General features: G+C 43.6%; 1 protein-coding gene across 2 annotated transcripts in view; it reads right to left on the bottom strand.

Annotated features, from left to right (window-relative positions):
• Nucleotides 1-308: 308 nt before the first annotated feature.
• c7h8orf34 (chromosome 7 C8orf34 homolog) overlaps nt 309-19,546 on the bottom strand; it is a 55,613-nt gene continuing 36,375 nt past the window's right edge. For both annotated transcript variants that reach the window (XM_077012779.1, XM_077012780.1), the window contains exons 11-15: nt 11,296-11,425; nt 6,050-6,483; nt 5,329-5,425; nt 1,796-1,843; nt 309-1,105 (exon numbers count right to left, since the gene is read on the bottom strand). In XM_077012779.1, coding sequence (XP_076868894.1) covers nt 1,098-1,105; nt 1,796-1,843; nt 5,329-5,425; nt 6,050-6,483; nt 11,296-11,425 — 717 coding nt within the window. In that variant the 3' untranslated portion in view covers nt 309-1,097. The remainder of the gene's footprint in view (nt 1,106-1,795; nt 1,844-5,328; nt 5,426-6,049; nt 6,484-11,295; nt 11,426-19,546) is intronic.

Here is a 19,546-nt window from a genome sequence, read left to right on the forward strand (position 1 = left end):
CGGGAATCATGGGAATCACGGGAATCATGGGAATCATGGGAATCATGGGAATCATGTCTTCCACAGTGTTTCTTGGCCAGCAATGAAAGTTTGAATATGCCGACAGGCATTCACGTTTCTGACACTCAAATGGTGTTATGTATTAAACAAACGCTGATTGGAGAACAAATCTTACTACCTAGAAGATGAGCTGATCTCTTCAGTACAGGAAGAGGAAATATGACCGGGTGTGCAAATGTGAATAAAAGACCCGTAAGAAAGCCAGACAACACAGTATTGTATAAACGTGTTTTATATACATCATACAATAAGGTCTAGCAGGCCGCTTACAGAGTATGTTGCACAGGTATACACCTCACATCTTTACAGTCTACAAGTCCTAGACATGTTTGGTCATACACAGCTGTAGGTCGGGGGTGTTCATTCCTGGAGATCTACCGTGGAGTTCAGCTCCAACCCTGTTCTAACACAACTCATCCAGGTGACCGTGTCCTTCTGTAGCCTCATCCAGTCAGGTGCGCTAGACTAGGGTTGGAACTACACTGCAGGGAGGCAGGTCAGCAGGACTGGACATGGGTGTCCCTGCTGTAGATAGAGGATTGTTGTGTTGAAGCCATCCAGGGCAGTGCTAAGGAACAGAGATGCTCTGTATGAAATAGAGCGTCTGAGAGCTCTAGAACGACCTGGGACATTCAGATATTTCTTTTAATGCCCAACAAGGCAGTCATTTCCTTAAATGATATTATCCAAATATCTTTTTTTATGACCACGGTCCCTTGGCACACAAACTCATAAACTCCAGAATGTGTCCACGAATGCAAGGCTGAGTGGTATCGGTGTTCTCCTGCAGTCAGCACTGAGAAGCTAAAAACACCAGGCTCAAGTACAAATCATTCTCGCATTTCAAGTATTTCTATTTTAGCATACAAATGTACTAGCTTCTAAGAAACATTAACCTCTGTGGAAAAAAACTACACAATCATTTTTTGTAATAGGAATTATAAAAATAACTGTCTCTCTGGCTTATTCACAATATTCAAAATGCCCCTTTAGATTTGCATAAAGGTTTGACTGGTCCTCGTCTTCAGACGTCATCCTCATAAGCCTATACAAAGATAAGCAAAAATATACATGTCTTGGAGGCAGACTTAAAAAAAATTCAACCACTAATAAGAATAATAACTGGTAATTACCATGAAAACACTGTTTAATATGTGAACATGCCAAAGATAAACGTAAGTGGAAAAATGAGCTGGTATATGAATTGCTGTGTGTGTGTGTGTGTGTGTGTGTGTGTGTGTGTGTGTGTGTGTGTGTGTGTGTGTGTGTGTGTGTGTACGTATGTAGCATGATGTGATGATATGTGATGATAGCAAAGACAGCATGTGTGTATGTGTGTGACTTTTAATAGAATTGAATGCTGTTTTACTATCGTCATGACTGTGGTACAAGCTTTCACTTCATCTACACACACACACACACACACACACACACACACACACATACTGTCTTTACTATCGTCATGACTGTGGTACAGGCTGTGACTTCATCTACACACACTCACATATACGCAGCATGCCTCCCCAGTAACCACAGTAGGGCTGGCCCGATGTGTCACTGGCCACACTTCCCAAGCTGCAATGTGTTTTTCTAACCACAGCATGATTTGGTGGGAGTGAACGGCTAACAGATGGCTAGCAGTTTCTCCCCATAATGTCCTGCTAACAGATTTGTCAGCCTTCGCATGGTCCTGATTCCTTTGCACCCACAAAGGTGAGTTTGTAAAAAATCTCACCTGAAAACACAGACCTCTTGATGGAATCTCTCCTTCCTCTTGGGCTGCCTATATGTAGCCAAAAACAGAGACTGAGAATGAGTTTCTTATGTTAGTACTTCATCAGATATTCTGTTTTGAGTATTTGCATGTTGGGCAAAAGGGCCACCATCTTTGATTTAAACAATCATCATCATTAGTAACCAGTCACCATCACGTCAACCCATCCCCCGAGCTGATTTTCATTGGCCCTAACCGGACTCCTTTAGCTTAGACTCCCAGGATGTAAACACACTACATTTTCTTTTCATTTTTACACATTTAACACATTTTCTGTTATCACAGCCTGAAGCTAGCAAACTAACAAGCTCATAGGTACAGTAAAATAGCTTACTTTCCAGTGCTAAAGTGAATAAGCACACTGGTGTTTTGTGTTCAGGAGAGGACTGCTTGTCAGTCACCTCAATGTCGTTGCAGCCCGACAACAGGCTTTACTTTCATAGTGATAAATACACGATTTTATACACAAAAATCACAAAACAGAAACCAGGGCTGAGACACCCTGACACTAAAACCTGTATGTGTGTGTCTCACTCCCCCCTAGTTGATTTGTAAAATCTTCTCTTTTCTGAGGTCACAACGCTGGTAAGAGTGAATCAAACCACAGTGCAGGAGAGACAAAGATAAGGCCTGTGTTCATATTTTGGGGGATTAGTGGCTCCCCCCATTGTGGTTTGTCTCTGGAATAACAGGAAATGGTTATGAATCTTGCCCTTTTGCTTTGTCAAAGCAATAGTGTAAAAACAAGACCTGGCACAGGTGCTGTTGTTTAAGAGCAAAGCCATGGCAACCCCTGCTGCTAGAGACTGCAAAGACTACCCAGGTTGGTCAGGCCAGGCTGACCAGGCCCTTTCCTGGTGCCAGGCTGTCTCCTGACAGTGCCAAACCTGGTTTCCCCATGCATCACATCCCCTCGCCCTATGGATGCTGAGGAAAACCGGTGTAAAATCAGAATAAAACCAATGTAAATCCAGTGTGACACTAGTGTAAAACCAGAGTAAACCAATGTAAATCCAGTGTGACACTAGTGTAAAACCAGTGTAAAACCAGTGTAAAACCAGTGTAAAACCAGTGTGACACTTGTGTAAAACCAGAGTAAACCAGTGTAAAACCAGTGTGACACTAGTGTAAAACCAGTGCATCCTGATTTTTACTTTTCCAGTGCATTGCAATTTCTGATCAGGTAGCAGATTGGCTAATCTGTTAAATTAGTCAAATGCTTAAATCTCGTTGGTGAATATTTCCCCATTTTGAGGGAGAGACAATTAAGGTGAGATAAGGAGATGCTATTATGACGTTTAATTAAGGTGAGATAAGGAGAGGTCCGGGTAGAAAAACCCCACCTTGCCTCTAAGCACTGCTATGGTTATGCAGTGCTGTTTATATAAACACCCTGCCAGTTGTTCAAACACACACAGATATACACATGGTTGCCAAACTCTGGTGTGTGAAACCCTGTTGTCATCTCCCCCACTGCTGTGTGCAGTTGTTGTCTGTCACTCAACTCAAGGTGGTCATGTAACAATGGTCACTTTGGCTCCTCCCCACACAGACGGTCAGTTGTTATTCAGGATTGTGAATCAGTGTCACAGTCACAGACAGTCAGTTATTTAGGACTATGAGTTGTCCTACCAGCTGTGAGGCCCTTTCTGACATCTGATTATTGTCCTTTGCTGGCATTGTTATGCGGTTACACTTGATTGGTCAGTGTTTCAATTTTTTTTTCTTGGTGAAGATAAGCCTGAAGGAAGTGTAGAGCTGGGGGTGGAGTATATTGGAGTTGGAGTGGAGCTGGTGGAGTAAGGTTTGAAGAAAGCTCTCCATGACCTCTGTTCTTCCTCTGTTCCCCTCACTGATCCTCTCTCTCTCTCTCTCTCTCTCTCTCTCTCTCTCTCTCTCTCTCTCTCTCTCTCTCTCTCTCTCTCTCATTACATTATGTAAATGCAAATATAAAAGTAGAGATTCACCAGACTGAATATCCAACAACAGTTTTACGGGATTCCAACAGAGATTCCTTGTAATGAATCCAATCTGTTGTACAGGTTTACTGGGTTAAACTATAAGTTATGCTAGCAGAATAGTAAAACCTCTAACAAAGTAGACCATCTAAGTTGGTCATGATGTATGCTGGAATATGCAGTTGAATCTGCTGGGGCAGTCATGGTCTTGTGACTGGTGGGTTGTGGGTTTGATTCCCAGGATAAGCAGTGCAGGGCAAGTAAACACATCAACAAAAGCTACTACGCATGTGTCACTCCCAGCTCCGCCCCTTCCTCTCAAGTCTGTATTTTGGTTCCCTTTAGCCCCGCCCAGCCCTGCCTGTCATTTCCTTGTTTATTTATTCCTTGTGCTGGTGTTTTCATTGTCAATTTGTTCCCTCCTGCTCCTCTGTAACTCCGCCCCTCATTAGTGTTCCCACCTGTTTGTAGTTTATCACTAGTTAGTTTGTGTATTTACATCCTGTCCTTTGTCTTGTTCAGTTATTGTGAGGAAGTTTTGTATCTCTGCGTGTTGTTGATAGTTTCGTTTCTGGTCTTTCTCTCCCAGCTTGCTCTTCCTTTTAGTATTGTTGGGAATATCTGTATTGGCCCTGCGACGCTTGCTAGTGACTCTGATATCAGATTTGCCCTTAATAGCTCTCCACAGCGCTTGAGTCCGTTTAATCACAGTGAAGAAGAGATGTGAAGGGCAGTGTGGGGCCAGCACTGAGGTTTAAAACATCATGTGACTACTAGACTAATGAATCCCAGGGTGTGCAGTGGGTGTGCGTACAGTTTATGGTGTGTGTACAGTCTATGGTGTGTGTAGAGTTTATTGTGTGTGTGTACAGTCTATTATGTGTATAGTTTATAGTGTGTATAGTCTTCCCTCAATCACACATCATTTTATTTATAACGCACTTTACATTTAAACAATCTTGCTACAGAGAAATACAAAACATTTAAATATAATAATAGTATTATAAAAGCAGAAATGTTTTAGGCCCTTTTTAAAATGATCCTGGTCAGAGTGGGCATTGCACAGACCAGGCACAGTGCCGGCGGCCCGGTCCAGAGTTTAGTTCTGGGGATGTGGAGATGATTTGGACTTGTAGAATGAGAGACAAAGTTTTAGGGGTAAGTTCTAGTAATAATAATTTCCTCATTCATCTTTAATTTCATTATTAATCATGCATATAAAGTCCTTATTAATAATGCATATTAATGTTATTAAAAACTCTTTTGCATGCCAAATCATAAAGAGGACTGTAAAAAAAGGCCTTAGAGAAACTCACGTATTCACTAATCAAACCCGCCATTCCTTGTAAAGCGATGTTATGACAGAGAGAGAGAGAAAGAGAGAGAGAGAGAAAGGCAGAGAGAAAGAGGGAAAAAAGTCTGAGATTAAGGAGACAGAGAAATTAAGAGAGTAAGAGAGAGCACCTGATCTCTTGTTTGTGTTGACTACAGGGCACAGCTGGATGTGAATGTTTGGGAGAGCCGTAGTGAACTCACATGGGTTCTGTTCTGGAGGCTCAACACCGTCACTCTCAGCGTCACCACCAACTAGCCACGGCTGCCGCATAGCCTGCAGCTGCCGGTAGAACTCATCCTACACACACACACACACACACACACACACACACACACACACACACACACACACACACACACACACACACACACACACAGCAACAGCTATTTATAGAGGTGTACAAAGCATACAGTGTTTCAGGATAACCCTCGGGACCCTCAGTATACCAACAGTTCCAAACACCCAGAAAAGCAGGAGTCCTCAGTGGAAAGAGTTTGTTTCTCTTATTTGCGTAGACACTTTTAGAAAGCAGTCACATGCTCACAGGAGTTAACACTGCTACTTCTTCTATTAGTGTCCTAAACACAAAGGCATCACACGTTACTGCAAAATGCTAAAATCCAAAACATGAATCCTGCGCTAGATAGAACACTTACCCTAACACTATAACTAACAATAACCTTAACCCTATAACCAACACTTACCCTAACCCTATAACTAACAATCACCTTAACCCTATAACCAACACTAACCCTAACACTAACACTAACCCTATAACACTAACACTTTATATGTATGTATGGTGTATATGTATATATGTACGTGTGTGTGTGTGTGTGTGTGTGTGTATGTGTGTGTGTGTGTGTGTGTGTGTGTGTGTGTGTGTGTGTGTGTGGGTGGGTGTCAGAGAGACAGAATCACCTCCGATAGTGCACTGCGCAGACTGAAACTGTCCATGGTGCTGAGCCCAGGCGGAGTTAGCAGAGGTCGTGTTATCTGCCCCGTGGGCGTGACAGGTCTGCTTCGAGAACGCCCATAGACACGCTCCGTGTTGCCATGACTACCGATGGGCAGGGACCGCATCATAAGGCTGTTGGGGGTCAGGGGCCTGCCGGCTGTCCGCACCCCGCTGGGAGTCTGGGCCCTACTGCTGGGGTTGCTGGGAGGTTGTGTCCGTCCCATGACCAGGGATGTGGGCTTGGTGTTCAGCAGAGGCATGCTGGGGGACTGTGGGCGGGAGCTGAAGCCCAGGATGGGCTGTGAGCTGCTGGGGTTGGTGAGACTGCTGGGGGCACTGGTGGGACTCCAACTTAGCTTTCCCTGCTCCGTCAGCTTGGCCAGGTCCTTCTCCACCTCTGTAGACACACATGCACACACACAGGGCAAAGGGGTTAGCAGCAGAATGCTCCATCAGCCTCCACCTGTCATTAGTGTTAGGTGTTAAGGGTAGGGTTAGGGTTAGGTGTTAAAGGTTGGGTTAGGTGTAAGGGATAGGTGTTAGGATTGGGGTTAGGGTTAGGTGTTAGGTGTTAGCACTGGGGTTAGGGTTAGGTGTTAAAGGTTGGGTTAGGTGTAAGGGATAGGTGTTAGGATTGGGGTTAGGGTTAGGTGTTAGGTGTTAGCACTGGGGTTAGGGTTAGGTGTTAAAGGTTGGGTTAGGTGTAAGGGATAGGTGTTAGGATTGGGGTTAGGGTTAGGTGTTAGGTGTTAGCACTGGGGTTAGGGTTAGGTGTTAAAGGTTGGGTTAGGTGTAAGGGATAGGTGTTAGGATTGGGGTTAGGTGTTAGGACTGGGGTTAGGGTTAGGTGTTAAGGGTAGGGTTAGCTGTTATGGTTATGACTTGTGTTGAAGCTGGTGTGCTAGACAAAATAAGATCAAGGTCCACAAGGGCCCAGGAGCGACACACCCCCGATGGGTTTAAGAACAGAACTCAGAAGAGCTTCTAGTTGAAGCAGTAAGAAAACTGATCATGGAAAAGGCTAAGCAGCGTAAAACAAACACTCCTGCAGACCTCCCATCCGCCTGTGGTGATAACAGGAGTCCTAAATAGGACAGGAGGTCCTGCCTAAAGAAGACCTGCCTGGAGACATGGCCGTCCTGCAGATATTCCATCCATCTGAGAGCATCACTTCCTCATGTTTGTTCCTCAGGGATTTTAATAGTAGTGGGCAGAAGTATTTACTGGTTGCGTAAATTGTGTGAGAGGTTGCTTCCTTCGCCCACATTCAAAACAGACTTAATGAAGCCATGTGTGCAGCAGTGTGTTAGGTGTTCACATGTTTGTGTTTGTACTCTGTTGCTAAAGTCTACAGGAGGAACATCTGGGTTACTCTGAATGTTTTTTTTATGTGACTGGAATATCTGTTTTTGGTTTTCATTCGTGCAAATACCCCATTCTCAAATCTATGAGTCACATGTAGTGTGCAGACGTGTCTTGCAGTCACACTCCAGCGTGACGTCTGCTCTGTCAACCTTCACTTCCTCATTGCTAGTAAACACTTATGTTGTCAGAACAAGATTGCATGGACAGGATTTTTCCAGGCTCAGAAATCTCATGTATGTATTTCAAATCACAAGTCCACACATGTAAAGCCTGACTCCTGTCTCAGGAAAATACGCCACTTGACAGCTTCCCCTCTAGAACTCGCTTCTGAGAAATTGAACTCTATGGCATGAATGAATGAATGAAATTTAGATGTATATTGCATATATATGGCTGCTTAGACTGCTGTGTCTGTTTAATGAAAGAAAACCAAAGTTCTGGAAAAAACACTCAGCTCTGCTTGTTAGTGCTGGAGCATGTTCTTAAACCCCAACCCTAACCCTTCCTCTAAACTAACCCCATCAACCTTAAACCCCAAACCTTCCTCTAAACCAGGCATGTCCAAAGTCTGGCCCGCGGGCCATATTCAAACTTCCATCAGCCCACCACCTATGCCATAAAGTCAGTAATATGCGGCCCGCCAGCACCCGCTATTTTATATTTTACCAGAAGATGGCAGTAGACCTAGTACACATGAATAGACCTCGCCACAACGTCCCATCCCCCCACCCTGTACCACACAAACATAATGTAGCCCACCCCCACCACATTTATTATAAAATAAATTTGATAATTTACATAAATTAGATAATCACTGTACCATATCTGGTCCTCAATGCAAAAAGTTTGGACACCCCTGCTCTAAACTAACCCCATCATCAATAAACATGTCTAAATGTGTGAATCGAATCAGTGAAATTATGTATCACAACATTATATTGTGGAGAGAGAGCAAAGGATAGCAGTTGTTAGTAGTTACTCTGAAGAATTGTGTAATATGAATATCATACATAATTTCCAGCCATAATTTTTCCCAGTGGAGAATAAAAAGGTTCCCCCAGCTAGCACTAGAGAATAAAAATGTCTTGCTGTTATAATGTGGACTCCATAATTACAAACAAAAACTAGTCTGAAGATTTACAGTAGTTAACCACATAATTGACCTCAAGAAGTGAGATAAAAGCAAAAGTCTAGCTTCACGGAAAATATTAACAGCTAATTAAGAGATCAAAGACGCAACTGTAGTTGGTCTAATTTCACACCCAGTTGGATTAGATCAAAAGAGGCAGAAAAATAAATGCCATCTGATTGGCTTGTGTGGATTTTACCCAGAATACAGTGAGGATACTCCCCCTTACATTCTTAATGTGGCCGAATGTCAACTGACCAAATTACAAACATCAACACATGGACACACACACGCGCACAAGCACGCACATACACACATACACTCACTCACCAAATTGCACACAAAAATACATACACAAACACACAGGTGTGGTACAATGTAATGATGTTTAAACACCACAGAAACAGTAGGTTTGGCCACTCAGACAGAACAGTGTGATAACTGGAGTTTGGCTGCCAGACTGCACACACCTCTCAAGCTCTGCAATGGATGTGAAAACCAGAACATGAAATAACAAACACGAGCTGTCCAAGTCCGAGTCCAAACTTGTCTGAGTCCAGTTGACCCATGTCTAACCGACAAAATGACCAATGGGCCTGAGTCCAGGTGACCCGTGTCCAAACTGTCTGAGTCCAGGTGACCCGTGTCCAAACTGTCTGAGTCCAGGGTGGTTGCTGCATCTGCAGCTGCCCATTTGTCTCAGATGACTCCAAACCTTTGCATAACAGAATATAACATTCTGTGGATGAACTCCATCATGTCACTGAAATAGAAATTTTTTCAGCCTGGGGTGGTTGTTTTTAATGGCAGGTCAGCATTTTTTTGCCAATTACAGATTAAATTAGCCAATCACATGTTTAATTAACCAATCACAGGTGTAATGAGCCAATCACAGGTTTAATTATCCAACCACAGGTTTAATTAGTACAGTTGTGATCAAATTTATTCAACCCCCACTGAAATAAAGTGTTTTGGCCAGTTTGACATTGATTTTGATCATTTCAGTCATCTTATTTACAATTATATCAAAGAGGCACTTATAAATTAGACAAACATAACATAATATTTATGATGGAATAACCACAAATGTCTTTACTGTGCTCACATCATTATCAGTTTTATTCAACCCCCTAGTGACATTATTTTTTAGTACTTAGTACAACATCCTTTTCCAGTTATGACAGCTTTCAAGCGTGAAGCATAGCTTGACACAAGTGTCTTGCAGCGACCTATGGGTATCTTAGCCCATTCTTCATGGGCAAAAGCCTCCAGTTCAGTCACATTCTTAGGCTTGCGCACTGCAACTGCCTTCTTTAGGTCCCACCAGAGGTTCTCAATTGGATTTAAGTCTGGTGATTGCGATGGCCACTCTAGAATGTTCCAGCCTTTCATGTTCAACCATGCTCTAGTGGACTTGGATGTGTGCTTCGGATCATTGTCCTGTTGGAAGGTCCAACGTCTCCCAAGCCGCAGGTTTGTGACTGACTCCATCACATTTTCCTCCAAGATCTCCTGGTACTGAAGGGAATTCATGGTACCCTGCACACGTTGAAGCTTTCCTGTACCATTAGAAGCAAAACAGCCCCAAAGCATAATTGACCCCCCGCCATGCTTCACAGTAGGCAAGGTGTTCTTTTGTTCATAAGCCTGGTTCTTCCTTCTCCAAACATAGCGCTGGTCCATTGTCCCAAACAGTTCTAATTTAGTTTCATCTGACCACAGTACACTGTTCCAAAACCTTTGTGGCTTGTCCACATGACCTTTGGCATACTGCAGTCGACTTTTCTTGTTCTTTGGAGTCAGCAAGGGGGTGCGTCTGGGCGTTCTGGCATGGAGGTCTTCGTTATGCAGTGCGCGCCTTATTGTCTGAGCTGAAACTTCAGTGCCCACATCTGACAGGTCTTTTTTCAGTTCCTTAGCAGTCACGCGGGGATTTTTCTCCACATTACGCTTCAGGTAGCGCACAGCAGTCGCGGTCAGGATCTTCTTTCTGCCACGACCAGGTAACGTTTCCACTGTGCCCTTTAACTTGAACTTGCGAATGATACTTCCGATAGTGTCTCTTGGAATATTTAACAACTTCGCAATCTTTTTATATCCATTGCCATTCTTGTGAAGAGCAATAACCTCTTCTCTTGTCTTCTGGGACCATTCTCTTGCCTTCACCATGCTTGGAAACACACCAGTAGATGTCTAGAAGGAGCTGAGTATCACAGTCCTTTTAAATCTGCCTAATTGGTGCTTATCATGCTTGATTGCTGCTCGTTGACATCCACAGATGTTTTCAATACCTGATGGAAAACACTGGAATGAACCTCTGTTCTTAGGAGTGGTAGTCGTAAAGGGGTTGAATAATTGTGTCAATGAAGAAATCACAAAAAGGCCATTTAATACTTTATGACAAAAAAAATTGATGCTATCTTAGTTGCATTTAGTTCTTTAACAAGTCCTTGTAAGATTTCATTATGAACACAATTACAAATGTGCACTGAATTCCATAAAACCCTTCGCAGCATTGGGGGTTGAATAAATTTGATCACAACTGTAAGTCATAGGTTTAATTAGGCAATTAATTACTTTCTTTACCATATTTAAATGCACGTGAGAGGCTGGTGAAGACCTTTTCTCTGATGTGACAAGACTGCGGTTGGGCTCAAGAGGCAGGCTGCCCGAGCTGCGTGTATATGTGTGTTTCTATATGTGTATAATACCCACCAGCGAGGTGCTTGCCCATGTTCTCCAGTTCTTTGGAAAAAAGGAGGTCTTCCAGCTGTAGCGTACGCCTCTGTGTCTGCGGACTTGTGCCTCTCACTGACGTCAGGTCTGACGCCCTGGGAGGGTACCGCTGGTGCGCACACACACACACACACACACACACACACACACACACACACACACACACACACACACACACACACACACACACACACACACACACATGCACACACAAAGAGAGAAAATGAAAGAGAACAGAGAGCAGTCATATCGGTTATAATGAGTGCCTATTATTATTTTAATGGTTATTAGAAGACACTGGGAGACCACAGAGTTCTTGGCAGTGATTGAGTTTGTGAGCAGCACACTCGACTGTCAGTAGTGGCTGAGCAGACAGATTTAGAAGAATCTGTAATTCCAGGCGTCTGTAGGGGAGTGTGATGTCTGGCGTCCTCCCACCGCATGTATGTACACAGCTTTAGTGTCAAAGCCTCAAACACACATGTGAACCACAGAAAAACTAAAGAGAATCATGATATATTTACATCAAGAACGACTCGACCAAACCACATATTGTTTTAATTTGTTTTGCTGTTTTCATGCCAACTTAGCCCTACACGGCAGCCCCGTGAGGCCAGCCTGTCCATCCTCTGTTCATGCAGAATGAAAAGCAGCAAGCTTGTGTTTGAGTTGCTGTAAGTGTGTTTGAGAAGAGTTCAGCCATTCCTTCCTAATTCTGCAGACAAAAACACTCAAATGCCACCAACTGCTGCCTATTACTGTCTGGTGTTACTCTCCATACATGTCTTCTACTCTGTATGTGCACATGTGATGGTGCGAGACAATCAAACTTATCAACTGAAGGGTGCTGCAGTCCCAAAATGCAATGCAAACTAAGCTTTAATGAGCTTTGGGTGTTTCATGCATAAAATGTTAAAAAATAATGAGTAAATGCTAGAAAGGATGTACAATGTAAAATAAATTTAAGTACCTTTAAGTACCAGAACAAGCCAATAAAGTACTGAAGCATCGCTGCTCAAGTTGTTTCAGTATACGTATATTTTGAAACGTGCATCGTCTTGATCTGTGATCTTGTATGAAATCAAACTCATGAGAAAACGTTAGGCTGTGATGACTGAAAGAATTAACAGTGACAAAAGAAATAATTATCTGCTCTTACCAAATAAATTCAAAGGGCACAAATTCTAATTGAATCCAGGTCCCCTAGAGCCACATGTGGACTCTTACTAAATCTGTTTCTATGAAGTCTGAACACCAGGCCAAAGTGACAAAGTTCCTGCTGACAAACATAGACAGGACAGCTGAGAGGAGACAGTGAGGGTGTATTAGAGCTGTGCGGGACTCTGGAAAGCTCTGCTCTATGGATCCTGTGAACACAGAGGCCGTGTAATTAGGGCATCCTGGTCCTGCTGGAGGGGAATGTTGTGAAGGTGCTGGCCTTGTCGCCATGGCTGCTCTTGTGATGTCATCCAGCAGGGCGTGTCCAGGCGGCGGAGGCACAGGCCACATGAGTGTTAAATTAGGGATGCTGTTGCCAGGGAACACACAGGCGTGCCGTTGCTTTACAGCCACTAATGAAGAACACATCCACATCGCCATTGCCATGGTGCTTTACTGTCACATCCACGCCACCATCCTGCATGTGTGTGTGATAAAAACACACACACACACACACATTTGCAAGCACATAAACGTGCACTCAGCAGACACATACATATGCCCACACACACAAGCACTCACAGACACACGCACACACACACTCCCTAAACAGGGATAACCCTAAACAAACTTACAAGCACTCTCAGTGTAGTGTCCACACACATGGAACCCCTTGCTTCACTTCAGCCCTATCTAATGTTGTAGTGTGTCTGCATTTACAGTAACAACAAGCAAATCTGATGAACAGAGATTCCATAACTGACTAGTCCATCCAGGGCACAAGGGAGGTGGACTTCACTGCTCCTGACTGGATCACAGATTGTGTGTTGCTGAAGAGCCATTTGAGAGTCAGGGAGAAGCAGCTTTGTTTATCCAGAGACTTTAGCTGACACTAAGCACATCAGCAATTTAGACCTGTTCAGTGTTAATAACAAGCATGATAGAAAAAAATGTCCAGAGGTCAGAGTTAGGGTTAGGGCTAAGGTCATTTCTAAATATATAGATGTTAATAATACTGAATTTTTTTTCATTTTGCTGTATTGTTCAATATGATAGCATGTATTAGAACACAATAACCAAGCGTTATCTCACTGCTGGTAATGCCGTGGCCTTCTCTCAGAAACTGGGAATGAGTTAGTTGAAACACACAGAGTTAGAAATTGTATTGATGTTGTGGCACCAAAGATAACTAAGATAATATAAAATTGTATATTTCTGGTACAATTAAGATGCCCTTGAGGAACACTCCATCTGTTTTAAAACTTAAGCAAGATTGCAGACAGGCTGAGGCACTGGCGAAGGTCAAAATTGGAAGGGCATTTTGATATTTATAAAACAACACTGAAACAAAACTGCAGTGGCTAAAGCACTACTAAACAACAGAAATCTTGATCCCACAAATCTTAATAATTATCTACCTATATATAACCTTCCTTTTCATGGTAAAATCCTTGAAAAGGTTGTGTCAACCCAGTTGAATGATAATGTTAAATGACTTCTCAAGCACTAGTAAAAGCACTAGTTAAGGTAGTAAATGATCTGAGATTGTGTAACACCACGTTCACAAAGCAATAATGGGGCGGACACACATTCTGAAAAGAGCAAGATTTAATAAGAGCAAATCCAGAGTCATTATCCTTTAAACATTCAGGGGTCAAAAAGCCAGGATGTCCAGTGAGAGTCACATGACTGACACAAATCACAGGGTTAGACATGATGAACACAATGTCTACAGAACACAAGAACAACAAACACCAGCCATTCTGCTCAGTGTTTTCTCATGTTCTGTACACATTGTGTTCTGTAGACTTTCTGTAGACAGAAAAACCAGCCTACCCAGAACACAGTGAGAGTGCGAGACTCTGGCGAGTTTGTTTGCTGGGACATAGCTCAGGCTGCTTCTGTGCAGTTTGAGTCATTTTTGTCTCAACGGCTGGAAACAGCAGAACCAGAAACAGACATCCAGAAACAGCAAACACCCAAGCTCCCTACACCTAAGGTGAAAGGACGCAAGCATTGTAGGAGACGCTGAGAGGACAAAGTGTCTGTTTGCTCATCTAGGGTACCCCAAGTTCCAGAGGAAGTGGCCATCCCTCCGGTCACTCAGTCTGCCCTGGTCTCTAGGCTCTCCTGGAGTGGAGACCAGCTCTGCAGCTGCGGCACGGCCGGGCGCCATCTCCATGGCTGCAGCGTCCCTTCTCCTCACCTGCAGTCAGCACTCGCAGCTGCTCTAGGGACAGGCTCTGAAGCAGCGGCGCCCCTAGAGGACTTCTCTGTCACTGCAACACCCCTAGAGGACTTCTGTCACCACAGCACCTTCTGTTCCTGTGGCACGCCAGCGGCCTGTACCTACTCCTGAACCCCACAAGGAGCCTTCTCCAGGTCCTGTGGCACATAAGGGGCCTACACCTGTTCCTGAGGCCCACACAGGGACTGTTCCTGTGACCCAAGAAGGGTCATCTCCAGTTCCTAAGGCACATGTGGGTCCTCCGAGGGCCATCCAGCCCATTCCTGGGACTTCTGGGAAAACCTGAGTCTAAATGGACTACTACAGGACGAGGCCAGCTCCCTAGGGACTCTCATCATTTTCCAAAGACTATTGAACATTCTCTGATTGACAATGTTTGGCCTGCAGTAGTCCAGGCGTCTGCTCCTTGGTTTCCGGCTCCCACCCCAGGATGTGTGTCGGTGCCAGGATGTGTGTCGGTGCCAGGATATGTGTCGGTGCCAGCTTTTTGTGCGGTCTGGTCTGTCTGGGGAAATAGTGTCACGATGGTCTCCGCCCTCCTGTCCACGTGTGATTGTTTTCATTGTGGTCTGTTGGTTAACGCCCCGTGTTTTATCCCATTCAGCTGTAGCTCATTTGGTTTGACGATTAGTATATGCATTTATATCTCTTATGTTCAGGGTATGCACATTCCTGTATGTTTGGTTTATTGTCAGGTGGCTAGTTAGATCTAGGTTACGTTATGTTGGTATGTTTCTACATGTAAAAGGGTATCTAGTCAAGTCTCTTTTAGTCCATCGCTCTGTCTGGTTTTCTATTTGTCTCATTAGATTTTGGTTTACTCGTCGTTCTCGTGTTGTCCATATGTCCTCAATTAAGTTATGTGAAATTGTTGATAATAAATGTGACGTCCTTATGGAAAAAAATGCTCTCCTCAACAAGTCTGTGTGCCTCCTGACTGCGTAACGCATGCAGGATCACAGATGAAGATGTGGTCAAACTCAGTCCTTTTTCTGCTGAATTTAAGTGTTTTGACACTGATGATCATGAAATCCTTCTTGATCAACTCCAGAACTGGGTAGGCCTTAATTTCTTAGTCTAAGACCGATCTTATCTAAATGGGCATGATTATTATATTGCATTAGGTACTTCCTTCACACATTAAAAAATAACTTGTGGGGTCTCCTAAGGATCAAGATTGGGCCTTTACTGTTCAACCTATATATGCTTCCCTTACCACATATCATTAACAAACATGGTATTAGTTATCATTAATCATTATTAATGTGTAGATGACCCTCAATTTTACAATCCTCTCGAACCTAAAGCCCTAATAATCAATTAGCTCATTGTTTTGAGTGCATAGATGATATACAGACATGAATGTCTAACAATTTATTGCAGTTAAATAAAGAGAAAGTTCTTGTTCTTAGTAGTGATTCCCAAAGAAATGATGTTCAGACCTATTTAAATAAAATGAATGTGAAGGTCAAACAATATGTTAGGAACTTGGGCGTAATTTTTTGATAATGAGCTCAACTTTAAATCTCACACCATGACTACATGCAGGACAGCTTACCTTCACCTTCAAAATATCGCTAAAATCCGAGACATCCTCTCCTTTGCTGATAGTGAGAAACTTTTCCATGCATTTATCACATCAAGGCTAGTTTATTGTAACACAGTTTTATCTGCTCTCCCAAAGAGATCCATTTCACACCCGCAGCAAGTTCATAATGCTGCTGCAAGGGTCCTGACCCGCAGGCTAAAGAGGGATCACATTACACCTGCACTCCACTCACTGCACTGGTTACCTGTCAGTTTTAGAATAGGTTTGAAGCTTCTGGTGATGGTGAAATGATTAGTGAAATGATTGTTAGATATGTTTCAGTGATTTTATGGTGATTTCTAAAACCCAAATAAAGATTGGGGAGGGTGCTTTTAGACACTATGGCCCAAAGCTTTGGAATTATCTTCCTGGGGACATTTCATCTCTGTACAGCTTCAAGAAGAGCCTCAAAACCTTCCTGTTTAGATCAGAATTTAGTTCAAAGGTTTATTATTTGTTATTTGCATTACATTATTTTACCTAATTACATTTATGTTTATTTTAACAGTTTTGCCATTAAATTATTTTATTACATTATTTTATTATGTTTGTCTTCTTCTATTTATTATGTAAAGCACTCTTGAGTTGCATGTATGTATGAAAGGTGCTATACAAATAAAGGTTATTATTATTATTATTATTATTATTATTATTATTATTATTATTTAATGATCAAAAGGAGCAATCCTACAGAAGACAAGAAGAAAATCCCACAGAAGACAAGAAGACAAACCCACAAAAGACAAGATGACAACCCCATAGAAGACAAGACAATTCCACAGAAGACAAGAAGTGGAACCCACAGAAGACAAGACAAAAAACCCACCGAAGACAAGAACACAACCCCACAGAAGACAAGAACACAACCCCACAGAAGACAAGAACACAACCCCACAGAAGACAAGAACACAACCCCACAGAAGACAATCATGTCAGGCTTTTAAGAGCACCAGCAGGTGAGCTGAAACAATCGCACTCACCTGTCCAGAACAGACTAGTCTGGTCACCATGGCATTGTTTAACCTCTACTACCCTGAAGCTTCTTTCATTCCTTTCCAAAACTCACATGCCAAAGTAAAGAGAGCATGTCTCAGCATGAATGTGTTAGTGTGTGTGTGTGTGTGTGTGTGTGTGTGTGTGTGTGTGTGTGTGTGTGTGTGTGTGTGTGTGTGTGTGTGTGTGTGTGTGTGGGTGTGTGTGTGTGTGTGTGTGTGTGTGCCAAGCTCTAGGCTAAACATCTCTGAATGGTATTGTTTACTGTATGATATGCATTCCCTGGGGCTTTGGAGCCCAAGCTGCCTGGAAGAGGGGGTGGGTGCGATTTGCCTCCCCACTGCAGATGAACATCGTCGGGACGAGACAAGGCCTCATACCCTTGGAGCTGCCAGCAAGTCTGGAGCCTGCCTGACAGTCTGGAGCCTGCCTGCATCTGCTCACCACACCACACCAATGGAGTGAAATGGTTCAGGTCATAATTCCACCAACAGCATGCCGTCATGGTAACAAGGCCTGAGTGCCAGCACACACACACACACACACACACACACGCACGCACACACACACACACACACGCCCGCGCACACACACACACACACACGCACGCGTGCGCCCATAGAGCATACATACATACCCATCTATCTGGTAACACTTTACATTAAGTGTTGACTAACGTAACGTGAAGTAATGCATTATTTCTTTGTTGCTCACACCTTTTTAGAGCTTTAGTGTTTTAGTTTGGAGCAAAAGAGACTAAAGAACTAAAAACAGAATGGACACACTTCAGTTCCTATGCTGATAAATTCTGGATATTTCCAAGTTCTCATTACTTATGTAGGTAAATCAGTACAATGTAATATATTCCTTTAAGGTCACACCAAAAAAGGTGCAACAAAGAGCCAAAACAGGAACTACAACTGTTACATGTTTACTTAACGTTAGTTAATTATTGGTTATGTGTTACTTCATGTGTTGTTCATGTTAACTAATGCATTACTTGTAAAGTGTCATCATGTATCTCATATGTACAGTGAAGTCCAAAATTATTCATACTCCAGGCAAATTTTGACAAGGTTATTTTTGACTGGAAATGACAGGCTCCTCCCAGAAGATGATAAGATAATGTACAAGAGGCATCTAGAATCTAAAATAGCTTTTATTTAAATTTCAATATAAAGTTTCATGTCCAAAATTAGTCATAACCTTCTCAATAACCAAAAGAAAAACCTGTATTGGCTATTACAGCAATCAATCGCTTCCTGTAATTGGGAAGGACTCTGGCTGGGCCACTGCAAAATGCTAATGTTTTTGTCCTAACTATTTCTCCACCAATTCTGTGTGATTTGTCCTTGTGTTTTGGGTTGTTGTTGTGTTGAAGTGTCCACTGGTGTCCCACGTTTCTTTGTCTTAGCCACTTTCCACAAACCAACTGCAGAGAGCTGCAGTTTATCACTTGTTGAGTTGATAAAAACTGCTGTTCCCAATAGATCAGTGAGGATGCATTAGAAGAACTTTGGAATGGTACTGAACTTTGAATTTTCCCATAGACTGTGACAATTTGCAAAGAGTATAAATAATAAAGCTGGTCTGGTCTGGTCCCTGACTCCCAGAGCTGAAGCTGGTCTGGTCCCTGAGCTGAAGCTGGCCTGGTCCCTGAGCTGAAGCTGGCCTGGTCCCTGAGCTGAAGCTGGTCTGGTCTGGTCCCTGACTCCCTGAGCTGAAGCTGGCCTGGTCCCTGACTCCCTGAGCTGAAGCTGGTCTGGTCTGGTCCCTGACTCCCAGAGCTGAAGCTGGTCTGGTCCCTGAGCTGAAGCTGGCCTGGTCCCTGAGCTGAAGCTGGCCTGGTCCCTGAGCTGAAGCTGGTCTGGTCTGGTCCCTGACTCCCTGAGCTGAAGCTGGTCTGGTCTGGTCCCTGACTCCCAGAGCTGAAGCTGGTCTGGTCCCTGAGCTGAAGCTGGCCTGGTCACTGAGCTGAAGCTGGTCTGGTCCCTGACTCCCTGAGCTGAAGCTGGTCTGGTCTGGTCCCTGACTCCCAGAGCTGAAGCTGGTCTGGTCCCTGACTCCCAGAGCTGAAGCTGGCCTGGTCCCTGACTCCCAGAGCTGAAGCTGGTCTGGTCCCTGACTCCCTGAGCTGAAGCTGGTCTGGTCCCTGACTCCCAGAGCTGAAGCTGGTCTGGTCCCTGACTCCCTGAACTGAAGCTGGTCTGGTCTGGTCCCTGACTCCCAGAGCTGAAGCTGGT

Source organism: Brachyhypopomus gauderio, chromosome 7 (genome assembly GCF_052324685.1).
Source record: "Brachyhypopomus gauderio isolate BG-103 chromosome 7, BGAUD_0.2, whole genome shotgun sequence".
Taxonomy (NCBI): domain Eukaryota; kingdom Metazoa; phylum Chordata; class Actinopteri; order Gymnotiformes; family Hypopomidae; genus Brachyhypopomus; species Brachyhypopomus gauderio.